The sequence below is a fragment of the Dendrobates tinctorius genome, unplaced genomic scaffold, assembly GCF_039654945.1.
Source record: "Dendrobates tinctorius isolate UK_male_01 unplaced genomic scaffold, ASM3965494v1 ptg000064l, whole genome shotgun sequence".
NCBI classification, from domain to species: domain Eukaryota; kingdom Metazoa; phylum Chordata; class Amphibia; order Anura; family Dendrobatidae; genus Dendrobates; species Dendrobates tinctorius.
The window spans coordinates 467,019-494,262 of record NW_027361732.1 but is presented as its reverse complement, the minus strand read 5'-3'; the positions used below and the strand labels follow the sequence as shown (position 1 = coordinate 494,262).

At 43.4% G+C, this 27,244-nt stretch overlaps 1 protein-coding gene across 15 annotated transcripts in view; it reads left to right on the top strand.

The window, feature by feature from the left end:
• The window catches only part of PRPF40B (pre-mRNA processing factor 40 homolog B), a 143,452-nt gene that overhangs the window by 66,662 nt on the left and 49,546 nt on the right, over window positions 1-27,244 (top strand). For all 15 annotated transcript variants that reach the window (XR_012233072.1, XR_012233071.1, XR_012233073.1 and 12 more), the window contains 5 exons: window positions 5,307-5,334; window positions 10,414-10,599; window positions 12,319-12,427; window positions 12,719-12,783; window positions 14,992-15,156. Coding sequence is in view for 12 of the 15 variants with exons in the window: in XM_073580213.1 (XP_073436314.1) it covers window positions 5,307-5,334; window positions 10,414-10,599; window positions 12,319-12,427; window positions 12,719-12,783; window positions 14,992-15,156 (553 nt within the window). In the remaining 3 variants the exon portion in view is untranslated. The remainder of the gene's footprint in view (window positions 1-5,306; window positions 5,335-10,413; window positions 10,600-12,318; window positions 12,428-12,718; window positions 12,784-14,991; window positions 15,157-27,244) is intronic.

The window sequence follows — 27,244 nt, the reverse complement described above, 5'->3', positions numbered from 1 at the left end:
AGGAGTCTTCACAGTATAATCAGGCCATGGACCCCGCTGGTGCCACCACCTCCATCCAAAAGGAACTGGTGTTCCTACGGGAGAGTCAGACCAGGATTATGGTCTTTTTGAAATCCATGGAGTCTCGTTTGTCGGCCATACAATCCGTTTCTGCCCAGTCCTCGGCCCCGCACCCGATACCGCGCCTCGGCAAGCCACCCCGATATAGCGGGGACCCTAAGTTTTGTCGAGGATTTCTGAACCAATGCCTGTTACATTTTGAGCTTTTGCCGCAGCACTATCCCACTGAGCGCGCCCAAATTGCCTTTATTGTTTCACACTTAGAGGGGGAGGCATTAGCATGGGTGAACCCCCTCTGGGAGCGCAATGACCCACTCGTCTCTCGGCTTTCCACCTTTTTGGACACCTTCCGCAAGGTGTTCGACGAGCCGGGTCGGCTGGCCTCTATCACCGAGTCCCTCTTTAACCTCCATCAGGGTACGCTACCGGTAGGACAGTATGCCATCCGTTTTCGTACCTTGGCCTCCGAACTCGGTTGGAACAACGAGGCTCTCGTAGGGATCTTTTGGCGTGGCCTGTCCAGTCGGATTAAAGACGTACTGGCAGGTCGGGATACTCCCACCTCTTTAGAGGATCTGATCTCACTGGCGACACGCATCGACCTGCGGTTTCAGGAACGTGCCCGTGAATTAGCCAGAGAGAGGAGCTCCTCTCCCCTCCTCCGTTCCTGCTCCAAGAAGCCGGGAAACTTCTCCGCCTAGGGTTGATAGGAGAGGCCTCCCTAGGTGTACGTGATTCCTCTCCTCCCCTGCTCGTGTCCGTATTATTGAATCTCGGTGCCAAGCGTTATTCTGAGGAAGCTTTCCTGGATTCTGGCGCGGAGGGGAATTTTATCACACTCGAGGCGGTTAAAAATTCCCGATTCCTGTCAGATCCCTGGAGACTCCTCGGTCGATTGTTTCGGTCAATGGTACGTCCGTGCTGGAGTCCGTTACCCAGGCCACCGAAGAGATCGAGCTGCAGATCGGAGCCTTGCACCTGGAGAAGATCTCCTTCCTCGTCTTGTCCACCATGTCTCACGCACTTCTTCTAGGCCTCCCTTGGCTACGGACTCATGAGCCAACCCTGGACTGGCGGTCGGGCGAGATACTCCGGTGGGGACCGTTCTGTCAGGAGAAGTGCCTGTTGCCCGTCCATCTGATGAACTCTGCCGGTCCATCCCCGGCACCTACAGGTCTGCCGTCGGCTTACTGGTCCTTTGCAGATGTTTTCGACAAGAAGGAGGCCGAGACTCTGCCCCCCCATCGGCCATATGACTTTCTGATTGACCTCATTCCTGGTTCTACGCCACCCAGGGGTAGGATATACCCGCTATCCCCTGCTGAGACCCAAGCTATGTCTGACTATATCCAGGAGAACCTTGCTAGAGGTTTCATCCGTAAGTCCTCCTCGCCCGCGGGAGCGGGATTTTTCTTTGTAAAAAAGAAGGACGGCTCCCTCCGTCCTTGCATAGACTACCGAGGCCTGAACAATATCACGGTCAAGAACAAGTACCCATTGCCATTGATCCCGGAGCTCTTTGACCGACTTAGAGGAGCTCGAATTTTCACCAAACTGGATCTTCGTGGGGCCTACAACTTGATCCGCATTCGTTCCGGGGATGAGTGGAAGACCGCCTTTAACACCAGAGACGGTCACTACGAGTACTTGGTCATGCCCTTCGGCCTCTGCAATGCCCCAGCGGTTTTCCAGGAGTTCGTGAATGACGTCTTCCGGGATATGCTGTACTCCTGCGTGGTAGTCTATCTGGATGACATCCTCGTTTTTTCTCCAGACCTCTCCGCCCACAGAAAGAACGTGCGTCAAGTCCTCCAGCGCCTGAGGGAGAACCGCCTTTATGCCAAGCTCGAGAAATGTGCCTTCGAGCAAACGTCCCTGCCATTCTTGGGGTACATTATCTCAGAATCAGGTCTATGCATGGATCCGGCAAAAGTGTCCACCGTCCTCGATTGGCCACAGCCCCATGGGGTGAAGGCAATCCAACGCTTCCTTGGTTTTGCGAACTACTACCGACAGTTCGTTCCTCATTTTTCCTCGTTGGTTCGCCCCATCTCGTCCCTTATCTGCAAGGGAGCTAACCCAAAGGCTTGGCCCTCTGAGGCTGAAGAGGCCTTCCAGTCGTTGAAACAAGCCTTCGCCGCTGCTCCGGCGCTTCACCGACCTGAGGTTAGTAGACCTTTCACTCTCGAGGTAGACGCATCCTCTACTGGGGCTGGCGCAGTCCTTCTGCAGAAATCCTCTTCTGGACGTTTTGTCACCTGTGGCTTCTTTTCTAAAGTATTTTCCTCCACTGAGCAGAACTACTCCATTGGCGACAAAGAGCTATTGGCCATTAAGTTGGCCTTGGAGGAGTGGAGGTACTTACTGGAGGGTGCCATACATCCATTCAAGATCTTCACAGACCATAAGAACCTGGCGTACATCCAGTCCGCACAGAGGCTCAATCCTCGGCAAGCCAGGTGGTCCCTATTCTTCGCCCGCTTTGACTTTGAGCTACATTTTCGGCCCGGCGATAAGAACGTTAGAGCGGATGCGTTGTCAAGATCATTCCTGTCGTCTGATGCAGAGGAAGAACCCTCTCATATCATTGATTTATCCAAAGTAATTACTGTGGCTCCTGTCAAGTTAACCACGTTACCTCCGGGAAGAACCTTTGTGGCTGAGAATAACCGAAAACGAGTGCTAAATTGGGGACATTCGTCCAAGATTGCCGGCCACGTTGGTGTCAAAAAGACTTTGGACTTAATCTCTCGCCATTATTGGTGGCCTTCACTCTCCCAGGATGTTAAAGACTTTGTAGCATCTTGCCCGTCCTGTGCCCAGAACAAGATACCCAGACAACCACCCTCCGGTCTTCTGTTCCCGCTTCCCATTCCGTCGGCTCCATGGCAGCACATAGCCATGGATTTCATTACTGATCTGCCTTGTTCTTCCGGTTGTACTGTGGTCTTGGTGGTTGTAGACCGATTTTCAAAGATGGCTCACTTCATTCCTCTTCCCGGACTACCCTCTGCTCCTGACTTGGCGAAGATCTTCATTTCCCATATCTTCAGGATTCACGGCTTCCCCCAGCACATCGTGTCGGATAGAGGGGTCCAATTCACCTCCCGGTTCTGGAGAGCTCTATGCGGACTCATGAAAGTGTCATTGGATTTCTCTTCCGCCTATCACCCCCAAACCAATGGGCAGGTGGAACGTACCAACCAGATCCTTACATCCTATCTCCGGCATTTTTCTAATGCTCATCAGAATGACTGGGTCGGTCTACTTCCTTGGGCTGAGTTCGCCTACAATAATCACTCCAGTGAATCGTCTACCAAGTCTCCTTTCTTCATTGTCTTTGGACAGCATCTCAATGTGCCTCTACCGGTACTTCCTGTCTCGGGGGTACCTGCTGCCGATTCTCAGTCTGTGGAGTTCTCCAGGGTATGGCAGGAGACCAAAACCGCTCTCGAGAAAGCACGGGACAGAATGAAATTACACGCTGACAAGAGGCGCCTGGACGTTCCTCCATTTCTCCCTGGTGACAAGGTGTGGCTCTCCACCAAATACGTCCGCCTTAAGGTACCATCTTACAAACTGGGTCCCCGTTACATTGGTCCTTTTGAGGTCCTCAGGCGGATTAATGATGTTGCTTACAAATTGAAGCTGCCTCCTTCACTCCGTATTCCCAATTCCTTCCATGTGTCTCTCCTAAAACCTGTGGTTCTTAACCGATTTCATCCTTCTCCAGGCCACACACCCCAGCCTGTTGGCTTGGGGGATGAGTTTGAGGTGAATGACATTTTGGCCATGAAGAAGGTAAGAGGGAGAACCATGTTCCTGGTCGATTGGAAGGGTTTTGGCCCCGAGGAGAGGTCATGGGTACCCAGGGAGAATATCCACGCACCCCAGATTTTGTCTAAGTTCCTCTCCAGTTTTAGAAAGAGGGGGCGTAAAGGGGGGGGTACTGTCACGCCGTGCTCACCTGGGGGCGGGACCTCGGTCCCGACGTCATCTCTTCCGGAGCTGCGGTCACTCCGGGGGTCCCGTAGGGTGCGCACGCGCAGCTCTCATCCCCGGGCCTCCTCCTACATGTCACGTTTGCGCTTGCGCGCTCCTGTCAGTGCTGTATAGGGCTCGGTCCTCTCTATGGTAATGGAGGACCTGACCCGGAACCTGTAGTGGTCATGTGCTTTCTGGCTAGGTCCTGACCCGGAACCAGTAGTAGTCATGTGCTATATCAGACGACCTCCCCCTAGGGGAGGTGCCTGATTATTGTTGTGCTCCTGGCTTGGTCTGCCGTGTCCCTGCCTGGCTGTGCGCTGTACTCAGGTCCTCTGCCTTGCACTCTGTTGTGCCTCTTGGCACACGCTCTGAATCTGCACTCTGCTTTGTACTTGGTTGTGCCTCCTGGCACACGCTCTGACCCTGTGTTCTGTCTCATACTCGGTTGTGCCTCCTGGCACACGCTCTTACCCTGTACTCTGTCTTATACTCAGTCGTGCCTCCTGGCACACACTCTGATTCCGTGCTCTGTCTTATACTCAGTTGTGCCTCCGGGCACACACTCTGATCCTGTACTCAGTCTTTTACTCTGTTACACCTCCTGGCACACCTGCTGCCTGACTCAGTGCTCTGACGTGCTCCTTGCACGCTTCCTGCTTCACTCACACCCGGACGAACGAAGTCTCTGTATACCACGTGTTCCCGTGTCCACACTTTACACGTTCCTGCAGACACTCTCACCCACTCGTGTCTCCTGTGAGCCGGCCGCCTGGTGCCAGCAGTCGTGGTGCCTCACCCCCTGGGGCTTGCCCCTGACACTCCCTGTATAGGGGGTGGTCTTCACTAGGTCAGCTCGCCCTGGGAGGGTTGGTGTCACGACCCAGAGGGTCCACTCCAGGAGTCTTCACAGTTCATGTCCTTTTCATTTTTTATTATTGAACAATGTGTTATTTTTTAACAAAGTGTTGTCCTAATAATAGATTTTTTATGATGTAATATTAATAAAAAAATTTATATTCTATACAGGTCTTTGTACTCTTTTATGTGGTTTTGATCTAATTGTCTTGAGTATTCCTGTTTACCTGATATGGTGACATTATAGCATTTGTTTTCTGGTTATTTTTAGCTAGAAGGAGTTGTGTATTGGGCGCTTGTTTTTATCTAGCAACAGATCGGACATGTACTGATGTAACAAGTGATGTGACGTACCGTACATATAGGAAACCTATGCTCATAGCACCACTGTGTTTTATTTGCAGAATTAATAAAGCAGGAGGAAGAAGTTGGGTGAGTTTCAGACATATATGAGATGTACTTGCTTGCAAAAATGGTTTTGCCTTTCATTGTACAGTAGAAGAATATATACAATTATAGAATGTATACAACCTAGTAACTTTATTTTGGTTTCAATTTCTCTCCATTTACGGTACATGATGTGTGACTATGAATAAATTGTATTTGGTGCAAACATTTTTCTAGGAGCTCAGTACATTAGCAGCTGTGCATAGCTCTCTGATACTTTGCTACATCATATGATCCACAGGACAAGCTGCCTTTGGCTCACAGACTGTTGCCTAGACCAGGGGTGGGCAATTAATTTTCCTGAGGTTCCATGTGAGAGACCATGACTGTTGGTCAGATTAATTCTCCTCTATATTAATATTAACATATCAGTTATAAATATTTTATATGCATATTAGTTGTATCACTTAATATTGAGTATAATTACCGTATAAGCCCCCTCACAGCCCCCTGTATACTTTAATAGCCCACACACAGCCCCCTATATATAGTATGAGCCCCCACATATACCCTCTATGTACAGTATGAGCCCTCACATAACCCCCTGTATACAGTATGAGCCCCACATAGCCTCTCTATATACAATACAAGCCCTCACATAGCCTCCTGTATACTGTATGAGCCGCACATAGCCTCTCTATATACAATACAAGCCCTCACATAGCCTCCTGTATACTGTATTAGCCCGTACATAGCCCCCATGTATACAGTATGCAAACATCCCATACTCAAATGAAAAGAAAACACATACTCACCTCGCTCCTGTTCCCCCGGTGTTCTGTTCTTGTCTGTTGTGCACTGACACTCTGTAAAGCAGATGAGATGAAGTGACATTATCACGTCTGCTGGCTCACACACTGATTGGTAGAGGAAGGGCCGCTGGCTCCTTTTAACACAAATGTAATCACTGCTGTCTGTATCCCATGGACACGAGAAGCAGTGATGACAACTGGTGGCAGTGGACGTGCAGGGGGCGAGGGCATGGTGCAGCCCATGGGCCACTATTTCAGCCGTGGAACTGTCAGAGGGCCGGATGTGGCCTGCGGGCCGCACTTTGTCCAGATCTGGCCTAGACTGATACAGCTGTTTCCATCTGGCATCTAAAGATATGTTCTTTGTCAAGAATTCCGCTTCTTTTTCCTGTTGTACGATCAAAATTTGATATACAGCTCTGGCAAAAATTAAGAGACCACTGCAAAATTTTCAGTTTGTCTGATTTTTCTCTTTATAGGTATATTTTTAAGTAAAATGTAAATTGCTCTTTTATTCTATAAACTACTGACAACATGTCTTAGAATTTCCAAACACTAACATTTTGTATTTATGTCCAGAATTTAAGTAGATGTAAATACTTATGTCCCCCCCCAAAAAATTGAGAAAAGTATTCAAGCAGTGATACCTTTATTGGCTAACCAGAGAAATTATATTTGCAAGCAAGCTTTCAGGGCTCAAAAGGCCCCTTCATCAGGCTAGATTACAAGTGAACAAGTAACAACACGGTACCACAGTATTATTTTGTATTGTACATTGTCAGAATTTAAGTAGAATGAGGTGTACTCTGGTATGAATTCAACTGACACTGGAATGGAATGGCTGTCAGACATGTAGAGAAGCTGATTTTTATAAAACTGTGCAGTGGTCTCTTAATTTTTGCCAGGGCTGTATATCGTACCACCTTTACTCTCAGTCATGAAACTACTGAACTATCTTTTCCCCAACTCTGAGAACTGGTTTTTCCAGCAGGACAATTCTCCATGCCACACAGCTAGGTCAATCAATGTGTGGATGAAGGACCACCACATCAAATCCCTGTCATGGGCAGCCCAATCTCCAGACCTGAACCCCATTGAAAACCTCTGGAATGTAATCAAGAGGAAGATGGATTCTCACAAGCCATCAAACAAAGAAGAACTGCTTACATTTTTGTACCAGGAGTGGCATAAGGTCCGTAGATTACAGGCGTAATACGGATGAATGACCCCTAAATAGTGCTCCGTAGGTCATCCGTAAGCAAGGTGTGGTTGCGTATTTTGCGCATGTCTGCATCCGTATGTAATCCGTATGGCATCCGTATGCAATCCGTATGGCGAGATTTTCTCGCCGCCTTGCAAAATGGACATATAATGGAACCCTATGACAGGGTTTATAACAGAAACGAAGTAATAGATATAGACACATAGAATGCATATATATATATAGAAAAATATTTAGAATTGAGAGTCCTCAGTGGTTGATAGCTTTTAATGGCTAACTGAAAAGATGGTAACACATTGCAAGCTTTCGAGACTACTCAGGTCTCTTCATCAGGCATAGACTAATGCAAAATCTGAAGAGTCACATATTTAAGCACAATACAACACAGAAAAAATGCAATGGATAAGACAAGTGACGTGAAGCAGAACTATCAATATGGGAGAGGGAGAAACATAAATATTGGACCAGTACATAGATAAGGAGTCTGGATGTTTTATAGTCCTCTGATTGGGGTCTCCTAATGTGTTGTGATGCCCCCACCAGGTCTTGAAAGCAAATTCCTTAATTGATGTAAAAAGACATAAATCCATGTGACACATTCATTCCAGCACTGAGAGTGTCAAAGGTCGTCATAAATTTATACTCCCAAACACGTCTCTCTGTCTGAGATGTGAAGTTACCTTTCAATACCAGTAATTTCATATCCATGTTGCTGTGATCAGGGATACAAAAATGTTTTGCCACAGGTAGATCCATTCTTTTTTCTCTTATTGTGTGACGATGAGCATTCATCTTTGTTCTAAGCTTTTGCCCTGTCTCCCCCACATACAGACCCCCAGTTGGACATTTAGTACAAATAATTAAGTACACCACATTAGATGTAATGCAGCTGAAAGTACCTGGGATCTTGTAGTCCTGATGTGAGTTGGGGATCTTTATCTTGTCCGTGGTCATTATAAATGGACAAGTTTTACATTTTTTCTGGTTGCAAGGAAAGGTTGCTGCAGCTGTTGGAGAGGACAGGGAGCTTCTGACAATGATGCTTCTTAACCCCTTCCTGACATGAGACGTACTATCCCGTCCATGGGACCCGGGACCGCCAAACAAAAAGTGTAATAACGCGCGATCAAAAAGACGCATATAAATATCCATGGTACCGCTGAAAACGTCATCTTGTCCCGCAAAAAACGAGCCGCCACACAGCATCATCAGCGAAAAAATAAAAAAGTTATAGCTCGCAGAATAAAGCGATGGAAAAATAATTATTTTTTATATAAAATAGTTTTCATTGCATAAAACCGACAAAACATAAAAAAAAGACCTAAATAAGGTATCTCTGTAAGCGTACTGACCCGAAGAATAAAACCGCTTTATCAATTTTATCGCACGCGGAACGGTGTAAACGCACCCCCCCAAAAGCCCCCATGTATACAGTATGCAAACATCCCATACTCAAATGAAAAGAAAACACATACTCACCTCGCTCCTGTTCCCCCGGTGTTCTGTTCTTGTCTGTTGTGCACTGACACTCTGTAAAGCAGATGAGATGAAGTGACATTATCACGTCTGCTGGCTCACACACTGATTGGTAGAGGAAGGGCCGCTGGCTCCTTTTAACACAAATGTAATCACTGCTGTCTGTATCCCATGGACACGAGAAGCAGTGATGACAACTGGTGGCAGTGGACGTGCAGGGGGCGAGGGCATGGTGCAGCCCATGGGCCACTATTTCAGCCGTGGAACTGTCAGAGGGCCGGATGTGGCCTGCGGGCCGCACTTTGTCCAGATCTGGCCTAGACTGATACAGCTGTTTCCATCTGGCATCTAAAGATATGTTCTTTGTCAAGAATTCCGCTTCTTTTTCCTGTTGTACGATCAAAATTTGATATACAGCTCTGGCAAAAATTAAGAGACCACTGCAAAATTTTCAGTTTGTCTGATTTTTCTCTTTATAGGTATATTTTTAAGTAAAATGTAAATTGCTCTTTTATTCTATAAACTACTGACAACATGTCTTAGAATTTCCAAACACTAACATTTTGTATTTATGTCCAGAATTTAAGTAGATGTAAATACTTATGTCCCCCCCCAAAAAATTGAGAAAAGTATTCAAGCAGTGATACCTTTATTGGCTAACCAGAGAAATTATATTTGCAAGCAAGCTTTCAGGGCTCAAAAGGCCCCTTCATCAGGCTAGATTACAAGTGAACAAGTAACAACACGGTACCACAGTATTATTTTGTATTGTACATTGTCAGAATTTAAGTAGAATGAGGTGTACTCTGGTATGAATTCAACTGACACTGGAATGGAATGGCTGTCAGACATGTAGAGAAGCTGATTTTTATAAAACTGTGCAGTGGTCTCTTAATTTTTGCCAGGGCTGTATATCGTACCACCTTTACTCTCAGTCATGAAACTACTGAACTATCTTTTCCCCAACTCTGAGAACTGGTTTTTCCAGCAGGACAATTCTCCATGCCACACAGCTAGGTCAATCAATGTGTGGATGAAGGACCACCACATCAAATCCCTGTCATGGGCAGCCCAATCTCCAGACCTGAACCCCATTGAAAACCTCTGGAATGTAATCAAGAGGAAGATGGATTCTCACAAGCCATCAAACAAAGAAGAACTGCTTACATTTTTGTACCAGGAGTGGCATAAGGTCACCCAAAAGCAGTGTGAAAGACTGGTGGAAAGCATGCCAAGACGCATGAAAGCTGTGATTAAAACTCATGGTTATTCCACAAAATATTGATTTCTGAACTCTTCCTGAGTTAAAACATTAGTATTGTTGTTTCTAAATGATTATGAACGTGTTTTCTTAGCATTATCTGAGGTATGCAAGCACTGCATTTTTTGTTATTTTGTCCATTTCTCATTTTCTGAAAAGAAATACAAAATTTTAGTGTTTGGAATTTCGAAGACCTGTTGTCAGTAGATCATAGAATAAAAGAGCAATTTACATTTTACTCAAAAATATACCAATAAAGAGAAAAATCAGACAAACTGAAAATTTTGCAGTGGTCTCATAATTTTTGCCAGAGCTGTAATTAGTAACTATAGACTTTCTTTAAATATTCTCAGAATTGATCCTGAAAGTAAGTCTGTAGCCTCCAGTCCTCACTCCATTGCAGCTTTATCTGACACCGAAGGGACACTCAGTGAGGAGGTATCAGTGCTGCCGCCCAGTATTCCAGAGCCAGCTGACACCATTGAAACTGAACCTTCACTGGACGATGCTACATTTAACCAGAAGGAGCTGATTAATAGGTGAGATCATTGATCTGTTAGCAGCGTGCTTTCATGTAAGTACCCCCATGTAATTTGTGAACAATGGTTTTCTGAAAGTATTACAATGCCAGAATAAATCAAAAAGAAAATATAAAAAAACATAGTTTGAATTGTCATATAGTCTCAATTTTCTATGGCCAGGCTTAGTATCTGTCACATGTAATAGAAGCACACAAAGATGCAGTATTCTAGATATTTTAGACATACCAGTCATATACATATATAGTATATTTATTTTACTCCCTTATATATCACCATTAATTCCACACTGCTTTACAGAAATTATTGGCACTGTCTCCGATGGGGCTCACAATCTAAATTCCCTATCAGTATGTCTTTGCGGTATGGGAGGAAACCAGAATACTCCAAGGAATCCCACGAAAACACAAAGAGAACATTCAAACTCTTTGTAGATGTTGCCTTTGGTGGGAAACCCAGGACCCCAGCGCTGCAAGGCTGCAGTGCTAATCACTGAGCCACCGTGCTGCCCAAATGCTAATGTCATGCTGATTCACATCCGGCTCTCCGCTGCCTAACTGTGGGGCGCAAGCCTGTCAATCAACTTGACGTTGGCAGTCATGCCCCTTCAACAGAGCAGCCTGGAGGAGGAAGAGCTGCTCGGTTGACATGGAGCATCAGATTCGCCTGCAGGAGCAGCCCCATAGTAAAAAAAAATCAAATATTCCTGAATATCCTCTTTAAAAGTAACTGTCCCCCCTTATATAATCCCTACTTGTTAAAAAGATAAGCTGATGACAAAGTGTCCTCCAGCAGGGCATTCTATAATCATCTGTAAACTGTGGGGAATTCTGAGGGTAGGAGTTAAAGGGATATTCCCATCTCCAAGATCCTAGCTCAATATATAGTAGGTGTTATAATAACATTAGCTTACCTAAGGTCCTGCAATGCCTGCACAAGAGGAAAGAGACATAGCAAAACTGAAAATCTATACTGCATTTCTAATTGGAGGCATTTGCTTATATTATTATTATTATTATTATTATTACTACACCTACTACATTTTGGGATAGGATGTTGGAGTTGGGAATACCCGTTTCAGTTTCCCTGTAGCAGAACCACAGGGGAAGCAAAGCATTACCTAGTGGCCATACACATCAAAGAATTGTCTTTGTAATGCAGAACAGATTTGCAGTGAGGGTCTTCTCTTAGGGAAGAGTCATACCGCCGTGTAACTTGGACGAGAATTGCAACGCAATGCTCGGACTGGCCTTTGGCTCTTCCAACCCGAGCGTGACAGCTGCTTAGCAATACATGCTGTCACGCTCAGGTAACGAGAGCCATCAGTCAGTCCGAGCATTGCGTTGCGATCCTTGTCTGAGTTATACGGCCATCTGGCTCATCACTTACAAAGTATATTAAAATGGGTTTCCTAATTAGTCAACCCCTTTATCTATCATTATCCTATCATTCTGATCAAACATTGTTATCTTAAGATATATAATCAGTGTTTGAATCCTGAAAACCCCTTTTGTGTTAACAAGTAATACTGCCGATCATTATTATTCCTTGTTTATTAATAATAAAGGACATTGCAGTAGGATTCCATATTGTATGAAAACTGCTTTTCACCAGATCATATCGCTTTTATCGCTCTTGAAATTATTTTGTGTAGCTGTAATGTATTCACCCATTCCTGTGGATGGATGCTTGCATGCTTTTTTTCCTGATGTTTTGCAGTGATAACCTGCAAATGGAAGATAGCAAAATGGAACCAGAGAAACGATTTTATCACTGGAGCACAAAAGAAGAAGCTAAGCAGTTATTCAAAGACCTTCTGAAGGATAAGGTGTTTCAGAGACCCTACACATTCCCAACGTTCTGTGATTTAGTTACCAACCTAAAATAGATTCCTTACTCATAAATTCAGCTCAAGAATAATTGAGGAGATTGTGTTAGTCTCCATACATTGCTAATCTTTTGAGTTATATTAAATGTTTTATTGTTCTCTATGGAATATTCAGCTACTGTAAGGGACATTTATTATATTATTCTAAGATCATTGGTCCAATCATTTAGGCTTAGTTTTTCAGACCTCCATAAAGAACAGACAATATTATTGAATTATTACTTGTTTTAGGGTGTTTCTTCTAACGCATCCTGGGAACAAGCAATGAAAATGATTATAAATGATCCACGGTACAGGTAATAACCATATTTATTTGTTTCTAAATGTTACATAGTATTATTTAATGGCTTTTTTGATCATTGTTCATTTGTAGACTTTTCCAATGTAAGTTTATCGAAGTGACCTTTAATATATTTTGCAATGTATTAAAGATTTTATCCACCGCTGTGATAATGATGACCTATCCAATGTCTAGCTCACCAGTTTAATATCGGTGGAGGTCCTACGCTCAGTACTCACATTGATCAGCAGTTAACAGCTCCAGTGACATTTATTTGTTAACAGAGCATGGACCAGCACAGCTATATACACTGTTCAGTGGCCAAAGCTGAAAGCTGCATCTCGGCTCCTATTAAGTTGAATAGGGCCCAAGCCGCAATTCTTGGCAACGGCCAAGTTCCTTGCCATGCACTGATTTTATACGGCTGCTGGGGCTGATACCGCTGATTGGTGGAGAAGCCAGGTTTTGAACCCCAACCAATCAGGTACTAATGATCTATTAATCGCTATCAAACTAGCAGACAAATCCTTTAGATGTGAATGTAATTTTTTCTTTTTTTTTATCACACTGATAAGCTCACCACATTTAATACAGTGATAGCCTCTCATCATCTTGACTAATGAAATATCAATGGGCAGAATGCTAAGAGGTGATTAGTCTCAACCGTGACAAGTTTATGATTTTACTATGGTCACTCCACCTTAGGGTTTCCGAAGCTGAAAATTACTGGCTCAAACTGGAATGCCCCCTTTTAGATAAAAAGCTTTATTATATGCCAAGAAGTTCAAGTACAATTACATATTTAACGAAGCAAATTGAAAACTGTTTCGTTATCAATAATGTTTCAATAAGGATGATCTTTACCCCTGTCCATACTCTCCATGTTTATCTGATCCAACCTTCCCCTTTGCCCTTTTCTTTCCTTCCCCTTCCCTTTACCTTTCCTAACTTTTCCTTCCACATTCTTTTCCTTTTCCTAACCATTTTTGTCTCTCTTGATTCTACTTTGGATATAACTTCTTACTTGTATAATTGAACAAGTTTTAGATCATTCAAGTTCTTATGTTTTATGACTATAACTGTAATCCCCTTCCCAAAAATTGTTAAAAAAAATCCCCCAAATAAAAAGAATATTGTTGAAAATATTTAAACTGGGAATTAGATGAAGGATAGCAGAAGTAAGAAAAATGATCTACTTACTTTTAAGATGGCCCACAACTCTGGCACTGCCAGTTCAGTGGTCTCTCGTTAGTCATTGTATAAATTGCAATGGTAAGACTGCAGCCTGTGACTCTTTTGTATGTCAGTGCTTTAGAAATGTATGAAACCATAAGACCAAAGAAGTCAGAGTCTTGGAAGATTTTTAGGCCAAGTATGTGCTTTTTACCTTACAATATGCCACAAACAGCTATAATTAAATGGTACACACTAATGTTCTGAATATGTCGAACATCACTTTAAGTCCTCATTCAGACGTCCGTTATCCATGAAGTTGTTCCATCCTTGTTTTTTGTGGATAGAACATGAACCAATTTGAATCTATGGAGCTTTTCGCATGTCCTGTTTTTTTTTTTTTTTGCTGACTGTGTGTCCACAAGAAAAAGATCACAAAAGTATGTCTGGTTTTGATCCGAGTGACAAATCAAAATTTTCCATGTACGGTAAGTCTGTGATTCTGTGAAAAATCACTGATGGCACACATTGCTATATGTGTGTAGTCTGGGTGCTGTCTGATTTTAACATTGTAATTTTTTTTTTTCATCTGTGAAAATCACTGCGAAAACACTGATGTTAAAAATGTTAACTCTGACCACACACTGGTGAAATTCGGATTGAAAACTTGGATGAAAATCACATAAAAAATACCAGTGAAATAAAAAAAAGACTGACGTCTGAATATGGCCAAAGGCTAAATTCACGGGCACTGACTTTCTCTGATTTGTGACGTCTGGCTTCTTGTGCAGCTTTTTATATTCGTAGGGATAGGTGCTGGAGATGCCTATTATTTCCATGCTGTAGCCTGATTGGTAAATTGGACCAGACTACGGCATACTGGGTATTTTCCTTGTTCCGTATGAAAAATGGGCTATGAGCAGTAATTTATAGCCTGTCATTTGTCTGTGTGCTATTCATTTGCTGTCCGTTGTGGGCCCAAGATATCCCACTTTGTCTACTTTGTTATTCCCGGGTGCCATAATGTGTTGTTAAATGTATTTTTACACAGTACACTAACAAAACTGAGTGAAAAGAAGCAGGCATTCAACGCTTACAAATCACAGCGTGAAAAAGAAGAGAAAGAGGAAGCTAGACTCCGGGCTAAGGAGGCAAAAGAGAAGCTGCAGAGTTTCTTAGAGCAACATGAAAAGATGACTTCAACCACACGATACAGGTACTTCAATTCTATGTCCCCAGCAAGAATTAAAAACATAACTTTTAAAATTAATTTGTAGCAACGTCTTTCTCAGTATGGCAGATACATGACATAGCTCATAGATAGTAGAATAATAGGAATATACTCTCCAAAAGGTGCCAGGAAAAAAACCTCCTGTTTAAAATACTAAACCTTTATTCATAGCTGTTAAAAATACACCGTATTAAAAAGATATGTATAAAGAAGGCCAATCAATATAAGTTCATGAAGTACAGTTCTACTATAGATCCCCGAAAGAATAAATCAATTAGATCAAGAAATATACATAATATCTGTACAGAAGTAAATGAGATAGAACGAATACTCAATAGAGGGAACACGTCTACACATAATCTGTAAGATCCCAACAATGTCCCAAATGAAGTTTGTTCCCTGCCTTGTCGCGGAGGTTGGCACCCTGACTCATCGGCGGCTGTGCACATGTTAAGTAAACGGATGCAGAAATTTTTTGGCAGGTAAAATGCAGCTGCTTTTTTGCCGCTTTTTGGTGCGATTTTGCTTGCGTTTTTGACTTATTTGAGTGAAGTCAATGGCAAAAAACACAAGGCAAAAATGACATGCTGCAGATTATTTTCTGCATCAAATCTGCAAGTCACAAATAAGCAGCATGTGCATGACACTTGGCTATGTTCACACGTTGCATTTTTGCAGCATTTTTTGGCTTAGCTTTTTATTCAAATTTTACACTGCGTTAGTACCAGTAACGTCTATGAGATGTCAGAAATCTCATGCACACACATTAGTTTTATTTTCCTGACTGATTTGAAAAACTGCTGCATTTTTTGAAAACTGCAGCAGGTCATTTCTTTCATTGTTTTTCTGCATTTTTGCAGCGTATTTTCAGCCATAGCAAACAATAGGTAAGTGCAAAAATGCAGCAGAAAAACGCAGGTATCAGTCTTTGCTGTGTTTTTGGTGGAAAAACCTAAGGAAGTTAAATCAGGCTTTTTTGGAGGGGCCACTAAACTTTATCAACATGCACAAGAGACAACAAAAATGCAGCAAAATAACACAGCAAAAATTCAGAAAAACCTGCTTTTTGTAAGCCGCTTCTTTACTGCCAAGAAAGCAGGTTTTAGTTTTGCTTGCAGAAAAAAAATGCAGCAAAAACTCAACGCGTGAACATAGCCATAATGGGGTTGTCCACTGCTAGGACAACCCCTTCTTGATCAAAATGTTTGGCTCTGAAAAAATAAAGCTTATACTCACCTCCCATGCCACGCCATTCTCACAGTGTTGGCACTCACTCTCCCCGAGGGTCTGACGAGCTGTTGTGACACGTCACGTCTCTGCCCAATCAGCTCTGACGTCACTGTCCCCGCCTTCAGACAAATCGAACATGAAGAGGAAGTCCAGACTGCAGCTGATCCCGGACTTCTTCCTCTTAATGTTTGATTTGTCCAAAGGCGGAGACAGTGACACCAGCGCTAATTGGACACTGGCTTCATGTGTCACAACAACCACACAAGAGCCCCAGGGAGAGCGAGTGCCAACGCCATGGGAACGGCGTCAAAACGGGAAGTGAGTATAATCTTTATTATTATTTTATTGAGGTCATGCAAGAGGTGTGACAAGAAGTTGTCCAAGTAGTGGACAACTTCTTTAAGGTTTCTCACTCACTTTGCTGGCATAAGGATTGCTTCAGGGTTTGCTAACAAATCTGCATGGCAAAAATGCACCAAATCTGCAGCGTGTGCAGAAGCCCTAAGTATCCCTGGTGAATCCCTATGGTAGATAAACAATAGTTAAATAGACAAAACGATATACAATAATGAGTAGCGATGGGCAAACCCGAACAGTAAAGTTCAGCGTCCGTACTGAACATCTGTTTGGGCATGGACACCGAACACGGACTTCACCAGGATGTTCATGTTACTGTTCGTGTTCGGCTGCCCGAACACCGGGTGTTTGTCGCACTGTCATGTGATGACCCGTAGAAGCATAAGGGAGCACGAAACGGCCGTCGTCCAACTTTTTCTTCTCGTTCTACCCCCCCTGCTGAAGATGTTTTGATTTGTCACAATAAAAATTGGATTTTAGAAACAGTGAGTGCCACCTTTTTTTCTCTTCAGTATATGGATTTATGCAATTGTTTATATGGTTTGGCACCCGTGAATCCGTAAGGCTGGGGTCACACTAAACGACGCAAAATACGGTCCGTAGATTACAGGCGTAATACGGATGAATGACCCCTAAATAGTGCTCCGTAGGTCATCCGTAAGCAAGGTGTGGTTGCGTATTTTGCGCATGTCTGCATCCGTATGTAATCCGTATGGCATCCGTATGCAATCCGTATGGCGAGATTTTCTCGCCGCCTTGCAAAATGGACATATAATGGAACCCTATGACAGGGTTTATAACAGAAACGAAGTAATAGATATAGACACATAGAATGCATATATATATATAGAAAAATATTTAGAATTGAGAGTCCTCAGTGGTTGATAGCTTTTAATGGCTAACTGAAAAGATGGTAACACATTGCAAGCTTTCGAGACTACTCAGGTCTCTTCATCAGGCATAGACTAATGCAAAATCTGAAGAGTCACATATTTAAGCACAATACAACACAGAAAAAATGCAATGGATAAGACAAGTGACGTGAAGCAGAACTATCAATATGGGAGAGGGAGAAACATAAATATTGGACCAGTACATAGATAAGGAGTCTGGATGTTTTATAGTCCTCTGATTGGGGTCTCCTAATGTGTTGTGATGCCCCCACCAGGTCTTGAAAGCAAATTCCTTAATTGATGTAAAAAGACATAAATCCATGTGACACATTCATTCCAGCACTGAGAGTGTCAAAGGTCGTCATAAATTTATACTCCCAAACACGTCTCTCTGTCTGAGATGTGAAGTTACCTTTCAATACCAGTAATTTCATATCCATGTTGCTGTGATCAGGGATACAAAAATGTTTTGCCACAGGTAGATCCATTCTTTTTTCTCTTATTGTGTGACGATGAGCATTCATCTTTGTTCTAAGCTTTTGCCCTGTCTCCCCCACATACAGACCCCCAGTTGGACATTTAGTACAAATAATTAAGTACACCACATTAGATGTAATGCAGCTGAAAGTACCTGGGATCTTGTAGTCCTGATGTGAGTTGGGGATCTTTATCTTGTCCGTGGTCATTATAAATGGACAAGTTTTACATTTTTTCTGGTTGCAAGGAAAGGTTGCTGCAGCTGTTGGAGAGGACAGGGAGCTTCTGACAATGATGCTTCTTAACCCCTTCCTGACATGAGACGTACTATCCCGTCCATGGGACCCGGGACCGCCAAACAAAAAGTGTAATAACGCGCGATCAAAAAGACGCATATAAATATCCATGGTACCGCTGAAAACGTCATCTTGTCCCGCAAAAAACGAGCCGCCACACAGCATCATCAGCGAAAAAATAAAAAAGTTATAGCTCGCAGAATAAAGCGATGGAAAAATAATTATTTTTTATATAAAATAGTTTTCATTGCATAAAACCGACAAAACATAAAAAAAAGACCTAAATAAGGTATCTCTGTAAGCGTACTGACCCGAAGAATAAAACCGCTTTATCAATTTTATCGCACGCGGAACGGTGTAAACGCACCCCCCCAAAAGAAATTCATGAAACGCTGGTTTTTGTTCATTCTGCGTCCCAAAAATCGGAATAAAAAGTGATCAAAAAATGTCACGTGCCCGAAAATGGTACCAATAAAAACGTCAACTCGTCCCGCAAAAAATAAGACCTCACATGACTCGGTGGGTCAAAATACGGAAAAATTAGAGCTCTCAATATGTGGTGATGCAAAAACTATTTTTACAATAAAAAGCGTCTTTTAGCGTGTGACAGCTGCCAAACATAAAAACCGCCATAAATAGTAAATCAAACCCTCTGTTATCACCCCCTTAGTTAGGGAAAAATAATAAAATAAAAAAAATGTATTTATTTCCATTTTTCCATTAGGGTTAGGGCTAGGGTTTGGGTTAGGGCTAGGGTTAGGGCTAGGGTTAGGGCTGAGATTAGTGTTAGGGGTGTGTTGGGGTTCGGGTTGGAGTTAGAATTGGGGGTTTCCACTGTTTGGGCACATCAGGGGCTCTCCAAATGCAACATGGCGTCTGATCTCAATTCCAGCCAATTCTGAGTTGAAAAAGTCAAATGGTGCTCCTTCCCTTCCAAGCTCTGCCATGCGCCCAAACAGTGTTTTACCCCCACATGTAGGGTATCAGCCTATTCAGGTCAAATTGCAAAACAATTTTTGAGGTCCAATTTCTCCTGTTACCCTTAGGAAAATAAAAAATTGGGGGCAAAAATATCATTTTTGTGGAAAAAAAATGATTTTTTTATTTTCACGTCTGAGCGTTATAAACTTCTGTGAAGCACTTGGGGGTTCAAAGTGATCACCACACATCTAGATAAGTTCCGTGGGGAGCTTAGTGTCCAAAATGGGGTCACTTGTGGGGAGTTTCAATAGTTTAGGTACATCAGGGGCTCTCCAAACGCACATGACACCCGCAGACCATTCCATCAAAGTCTGCATTCCAAAATGTCACTGCTTCCCTTCCGAGCCCCGACGTGTGTCCATACAGTAGTTTTCTCCCACATATGGGGTGTCAGCGTACTCATGACAAATTGGACAACAACTTTTGGGGTCCAATTTCTCCTGTTACCCTTGGGAAAATAAAAAAAATTGGGGACTAATTGATCATGTTTGTGGAAAAAATACGATTTTTTTATTTTCATGCCCGGGCATTATAAACTTCTGTGAAGCCCTTGGGGGTTCAAAGTGCTCACCACACATCTAGATAAGTTCCTTAGGGGGTCTCGTTTCCAAAATGGGGTCATTTGTGGGGGTTTCCACTGTTTAGGTACATTAGGAGCTCTCCAAAGGCAACATGACACCCGCAGACCATTCCATCAAAGTCTGCATTCCAAAACGTCACTACTTCCCTTCCGAGCCCTGACGTGTGTCCATACAGTAGTTTTCTCCCACATATGGGGTGTCAGCGTACTCATGACAAATTGGACAACAACTTTTGGGGTCCAATTTCTCCTGTTACCCTTGGGAAAATGAAAAAATTGGGGACTAATTGATCATGTTTGTGGAAAAAATACGATTTTTTTATTTTCATGCCCGGGCATTATAAACTTCTGTGAAGCCCTTGGGGGTTCAAAGTGCTCACAACACATCTAGATAAGTTCCTTAGGGGGTCTCGCTTCCAAAATGGGGTCATTTTTGGGGGTTTCCACTGTTTAGGTACATTAGGGGCTCTCCAAAGGCAACATGACACCCGCAGACCATTCCATCAAAGTCTGCATTCCAAAACGTTACTACTTCCCTTCCGAGCCCTGACATGTGTCCATACAGTAGTTTTCTCCCACATATGGGGTGTCAGCATACTCAGGACAAATTGGACAACAACTTTTGGGGTTCAATTTTTCCTGTTACCCTTGGGAAAATAAAAAAATTGGGGACTAATTGATCATGTTTGTGGAAAAAATACGATTTTTTTATTTTCATGCCCTGGCATTATAAACTTTTGTGAAGCCTTTGGGGGTTCAAAGTGCTCACCTCACATCTAGATAAGTTCCTTAGGGGGTCTAGTTTTCAAAATGGGGTCATTTGTGGGGGGTTTCCACTGTTTAGGTACATTAGGGGCTCTCCAAAGGCAACATGACACCCGCAGACCATTCCATCAAAGTCTGCATTCCAAAACATCACTACTTCCCTTCCGAGCCCCGATGTGTGTCCATACAGTAGTTTTCTCCCACATATGGGGTATCAGCATACTCAGGACAAATTGGACAACAACTTTTGGGGTCCAATTTCTTCTGGTACCCTTGGGAAAATAAAAAAATGGTGACTAAAAGATCATGTTTGTGGAAAAAATACAAATTTTTTATTTTCACGCCCGGGCGTTATAAACTTCTGTGAAGCCCTTGGGGGTTCAAAGTTCTCACCACACATCTAGATAAGTTCCTTAGGGGGTCTAGTTTCCAAAATGGTGTCATTTGTGGGGGGTTTCCACTGTTTTGGTACATCAGGGGTTTTTCAATCGCGACATGGTGTCCAATCTCGATTCCAGCCAAAAACGTCAAATGGCGCTGCTTCCCTTCCGAGCTCTGCCATGCGCCCATATAGTGGTTTACCCCCACATGTGGGGTATCAGCGTACTCAGGACAAATTGCACAATAACTTTTAGGGTCCTGTTACCCTTGGAAAAATAAGAATTGAGGGTGAAAAGATCATTTTTGTGGAAAAAATATGATTTTTTAATTGTACGGCTGTATGTTATAAACTTCTGTGAAGCCCTTGGGGGTTCAAAGTTCTCACCACATATCTAGATAAGTTCCTTAGGGGGTCTAGTTTCCAAAATGGTGTCATTTGTGGGGGGTTTCCACTGTTTTGGTACATCAGGGGTTTTCCAATCGCGACATGATGTCCGATCTCAATTCCAGCCAAAAACGTCAAATGGCGCTGCTTCCCTTCCGAGCTCTGCCATGCGCCCAAATAGTGGTTTACCCCCACATGTGGGGTATCAGCGTACTCAGGACAAATTGCGCAATAACTTTTAGGGTCCTGTTACCCTTGGGAAAATAAAAATTGGGGTGAAAAGATCATTTTTGTGGAAAAAATATGATTTTTTAATTGTACCGCTGTACGTTATAAACTTCTGTAAAGCCCTTGTGGGTTCAAAGTTCTCACCACATATCTAGATAAGTTCCTTGGGGGGTCTAGTTTCCAAAGTGGGGTCACTTGTAGGGGGTTTCCACTGTTTAAGTACATCAGGGACTCTCCAAACGTGACATGGCGTCCGATCTGAATTCCAGCCAATTTTGCATTGAAAAAGTCAAACGGCGCTCCTTCCATTCTGAGCTCTGCTATGCGCCGAAACAGTCGTTCCCCCTCACATATCAGGTATCAGCGTACTCAGGACAAATTGCACAATAACTTTTGCAGTCCAATTTCTCCTGTTACCCTTGGTAAAATAAAAAAAATTGAACCTGAAGTATTTTTTTTGTGAAAAAAAGTTAGATGTTTATTTTTTTTTAAATATTCAAAAAAATTCCTGTGATGCACCTAAAGGGTTAATAAACTTCTTGAATGTGGTTTTGAGCACCTTAAGGGGTGCAGTTTTTAGAATGGTGTCACTTTTGGGTATTTTCTATCATATAGACCCCTCAAAGTGACCTCAAATGTGATGTGGTCCTAAAAATAAAATGGTGTTGTAAAATGGTGTTGTAAAAATGATAAATCACTGGTCAACTTTTAACCCTTATAACTTCCTAACAAAAAAAAAATTTTGGTTCCAAAATTGTGCTGATGTAAAGTAAACATGTGGGAAATGTTAGTTATCAAGTTTTTTGTGTGCTGTATCTCTGTGATTTAAGGGCATAAAAATTCAAAGTTGGAAAATTGCGAAATTTTCCAAATTTTCGCCAAATTTCCGTTTTTCCCACAAATAAACGCAAGTTATTTGAATGAAATTTTACCACTAACATGAAGTACAATATGTCACGAGAAAACAATGTCAGAATCACCGGGATCCATGGAAGCGTTCCAGAGTTATGACCTCATAAAGGTACAGTGGTCAGAATTGTAAAAATTGGCCCGGTCATGAACGTGCAAACCACCCTTGGGGGTGAAGGGGTTAAATTTGGGGGCTGCCTAAAACACAGCAGTGGGGGGGTCTGGAAAAATGGATTGTAATCGGGCATCTTTTTGTAGTTAAGGTTGTAATTTCCGTGCAGCTCCCCTTAGCACTTCCAGATTTGGGTTGTAGGTGACCACTAGAGGCACCCGGTTATTTTCTTCTTTAGCTTTGTAATGTAGCAGGTGATTCCTTGACATTCTGGTGGCTCTTGTAATTTGGTTTTCAATTGTTCTTGGATGGTAGCCCTGATTGAAAAAGGTCTTTTTGATGCGACCAAGGTGTTTGTCTCTATCCATGGGGTTGGAACATATACGATTGTATCTGATGGCTTGGCTATAGATAACAGAGTTCTTTATGTGTTTTGGATGGAAACTGTCCCATTTAAGGTATGTTGGACGGTCGATTGGCTTTTGATACAGGGATGTCTCTATTTCATTGTTTTTTAGCTTAATGATGGTGTCCAAAAAGTTAATCTCAGTGCTGGAGTAGTTGAGTGTTAAATTGATGGTGGGATGAAATTGATTAAACTGTTTGTGGAACGTCTTTAGCTGTTGCTCAGACTCCGTCCAGATGATTAAAATATCATCAATGAAGCGGTAGTAGGCCAGGGGCCTGATGGGGCATGAGGACAAAAAGTTGCTTTCAAGCTTGGCCATGAAAAGATTTGCATACTGTGGAGCCATTTTACTCTCAGTGCTGGAATGAATGTGTCGCATGGATTTATGTCTTTTTACATCAATTAAGGCAGGGGTCCCCAACCGCCGGTCCGCGGCCCAGCACCGGGCCGCTGCAGTGCCCTTGCCGGTCCGCGGACACAAGGGGAGCCAGGGGCAGTCAGTGGCGTAGCGGGGACTGGGGCGGCGTGCAGCAGTTCTTAGCGGCGGCCAGGGAGCGATCCAAGCAGCTCCGCTGCCTGCAAGAGGGAATAGCAGGAGCGGAGCTGCAAGGACCCGTCCAGCTTCCTGCCCGCCGCCCGCGCTTCCTGTCTCTGACTGACACAGAGAGGAGAGCGCGGCCGCTGCTGTGTCAGAGCGAGGAAGCGCGGGCGGCGGGCAGGTGAGAGGTGGTGTGTGTGTATGTATAATGTGTGTGTACATGTCTGTCTGTCTGTGTGTGTTGGTCTGTGTTTGTGTAGCCTGGCCCTGGAGGAGATGGGGACATGAGGAGAAGGCCATGGGGGGAGTGATGGAGAGACGGCAATGATGGGGAGAGGGGAGTGATGGGGTGAAGGCAGTGATGGGGAGAAGGGAGTGATGGGGTGAAGGCAATGATGGGGAGAGGGGAGTGATGGGGTGAAGGCAATGATGGGGAGAGGGGAGTGATGGGGTGAAGGCAATGATGGGGAGACAGCAGTGATGGGGTGAAGGCAATGATGGGGAGAGGGGAGTGATGGGGTGAAGGCAATGATGAAGAGATGGCAGTGATGGGGTGAAGGCAATGATGGGGAGAAGGGAGTGATGGGGTGAAGGGAGTGATGGGGTGAAGGCAATGATGAAGAGATGGCAGTGATGGAGTGAAGGCAATGATGGGGAGAAGGGAGTGATGGGGTGAAGGCAATGATGGGGAGAGGGGAGTGATGGGGTGAAGGCAATGATGGGGAGACAGCAGTGATGGGGTGAAGGCAGTGATGGGGTGAAGGCAATGATGGGGAGAGGGGAGTGATGGGGTGAAGGCAATGATGGGGAGAGAGCAGTGATGGGGTGAAGGCAGTGATGGGGTGAAGGCAATGATGGGGAGAGGGGAGTGATGGGGTGAAGGCAATGATGAAGAGATGGCAGTGATGGGGTGAAGGCAATGATGAAGAGATGGCAGTGATGGGGTGAAGGCAATGATGGAGAGATGGCAGTGATGGGGTGAAGGCAGTGATGGGGAGAAGGGAGTGATGGGGTGAAGGCAATGATGGGGAGACAGCAGTGATGGGGTGAAGGCAGTGATGGGGTGAAGGCAATGATGGGGAGAAGGGAGTGATGGGGTGAAGGCAATGATGGGGAGAAGGGAGTGATGGGGTGAAGGCAATGATGGGGAGAAGGGAGTGATGGGGTGAAGGCAATGATGGGGAGAAGGGGGTGATGGAGCACTTATTCAAAACCTATGGTGAGTTGAGTCACATTATAAATGTTATTTAATTATAAGAATGCACTGCTACACTACAACCGCGTCCATAGCCCCGCCCCCTTATGGCCAAAGCCCCGCCCCTGCCACACCTCCATCCCCGCCCTGCCGGGCCATGGAAGAATGGTCTTGCTTGAAACCGGTCCCTGGTGCAAAAAAGGTTGGGGACCACTGAATTAAGGAATTTGCTTTCAAGACCTTGTGGGGGCATCACAACACATTAGGAGACCCCAATCAGAGGACTATAAAACATCCAGACTCCTTATCTATGTACTGGTCCAATATTTATGTTTCTCCCTCTCCCATATTGATAGTTCTGCTTCACGTCACTTGTCTTATCCATTGCATTTTTTCTGTGTTGTATTGTGCATAAATATGTGACTCTTCAGATTTTGCATTAGTCTAGCCTGAAGAAGAGACCTGAGTAGTCTCGAAAGCTTGCAATGTGTTACCATCTTTTCAGTTAGCCATTAAAAAGTATCAACCACTGAGGACTCTCAATTCTGAATATTTTTCTATCTACTGGCTAACATGGTACAAAGATATACATCTTTCCTGTATATACAGTCATATGTAAAAGTTTGAGCACCCCTATTAATGTTAACCTTTTTTCTTTATAACAATTTTGGTTTTTGCAACAGCTATTTCAGTTTCATATATCTAATAACTGATGGACTCAGTTTATATTTCTGGATTCAAATGAGGTTTATTGTACTAACAGAAAATGTGCAATCTGCATTTTAACAAAATTTGACCGGTGCAAAAGTATGGGCACCTCAACATAAAAGTGACATTAATATTTTGTAGATCCTCCTTTTGCAAAAATAACAGCCTCTAGTCGCTTCCTGTAGCTATTAATGAGTTCCTGGATCCTGGATGAAGGTATTTGTGACCATTCCTGTTTACAAAACAATTCCAGTTCAGTTAAGTTTGATGGTCGCCGAGCATGGACAGCCCGCTTCAAATCATCCCACAGATGTTCAATAATATTCAGGTCTGGGGACTGGGATGGCCATTCCAGAACATTGTAATTGTTTCTCTGCATGAATGCCTGAGTAGATTTGGAGCGGTGTTTTGGATCATTGTCTTGCTGAAATATCCATCCCCTGCGTAACTTCAACTTCGTCACTGATTCTTGCACATTATTGTCAAGAATCTGCTGATACTGAGTTGAATCCATGCGAACCTCAACTTTAACAAGATTCCCGGTGCCGGCATTGGCCACACAGCCCCAAAGCATGATGGAACCTCCACCAAATTTTACTGTGGGTAGCAAGTGTTTTTCTTGGAATGCTGTGTTTTTTAGCCTCCATGCATAACGCCTTTTTGTATGACCAAACAACTCAATCTTTGTTTCATCAGTCCACAGGACCTTCTTCCAAAATGTAACTGGCTTGTCCAAATGTGCTTTTGCATACCTCGGGCGACTCTGTTTTTGGGTGCTAGCAGAAACGGCTTCTTTCGCATCACTCTCCCATACAGCTTCTCCTTGTGCAAACTGCGCTGTATTGTTGACCGATGCACAGTGACACCATCTGCAGCAAGATGATGCTGCAGGTCTTTGGAGGTGGTCTGTGGATTGTCGTTGACTGTTCTCACCATTCTTCTTCTCTGCCTTTCTGCTATTTTTCTTGGCCTGCCACTTCTGGGCTTAACAAGAACTGTACCTGTGTTCTTCCATTTCCTTACTATGTTCCTCATAGTGGAAACTGACAGGTTAAATCTCTGAGACAACTTTTTGTATCCTTCCCCTGAAAAGCTATGTTGAATAATCTTTGTTTTCAGATCATTTGAGAGTTGTTTTGAGGAGCCCATGATGCCACTCTTCATAGGAGTATCAAATAGGAGAACTACTTGCAAGTGGCCACCTTAAATACCTTTTCTCATGATTTGATACACCTGGCTATGAAGTTCAAAGCTCAATGAGGTTACAAAACCAATTTAGTGCTTCAGGAAGTCAGTAAAAAGTAGTTAGGAGTGTTCAAATCAAGAAAATGATAAGGGTGCCCATACTTTTGCACTGGTCAAATTTTGTTTAAATGCAGATTGCACATTTTCTGTTAGTACAATAAACCTCATTTGAATCCAGAAATATAACTGAGTCCATCAGTTATTAGATATATGAAACTGAAATAGCTGTTGCAAAAACCAAAATTGTTATAAAGAAAAAAGGTTAACATTAATAGGGGTGCCCAAACTTTTACATATGACTGTATATATATAAAAATATATACCCACAAGTCATTGAGATAAACATATATAAATATATATATTTATATTTCACAGAATTCTTCA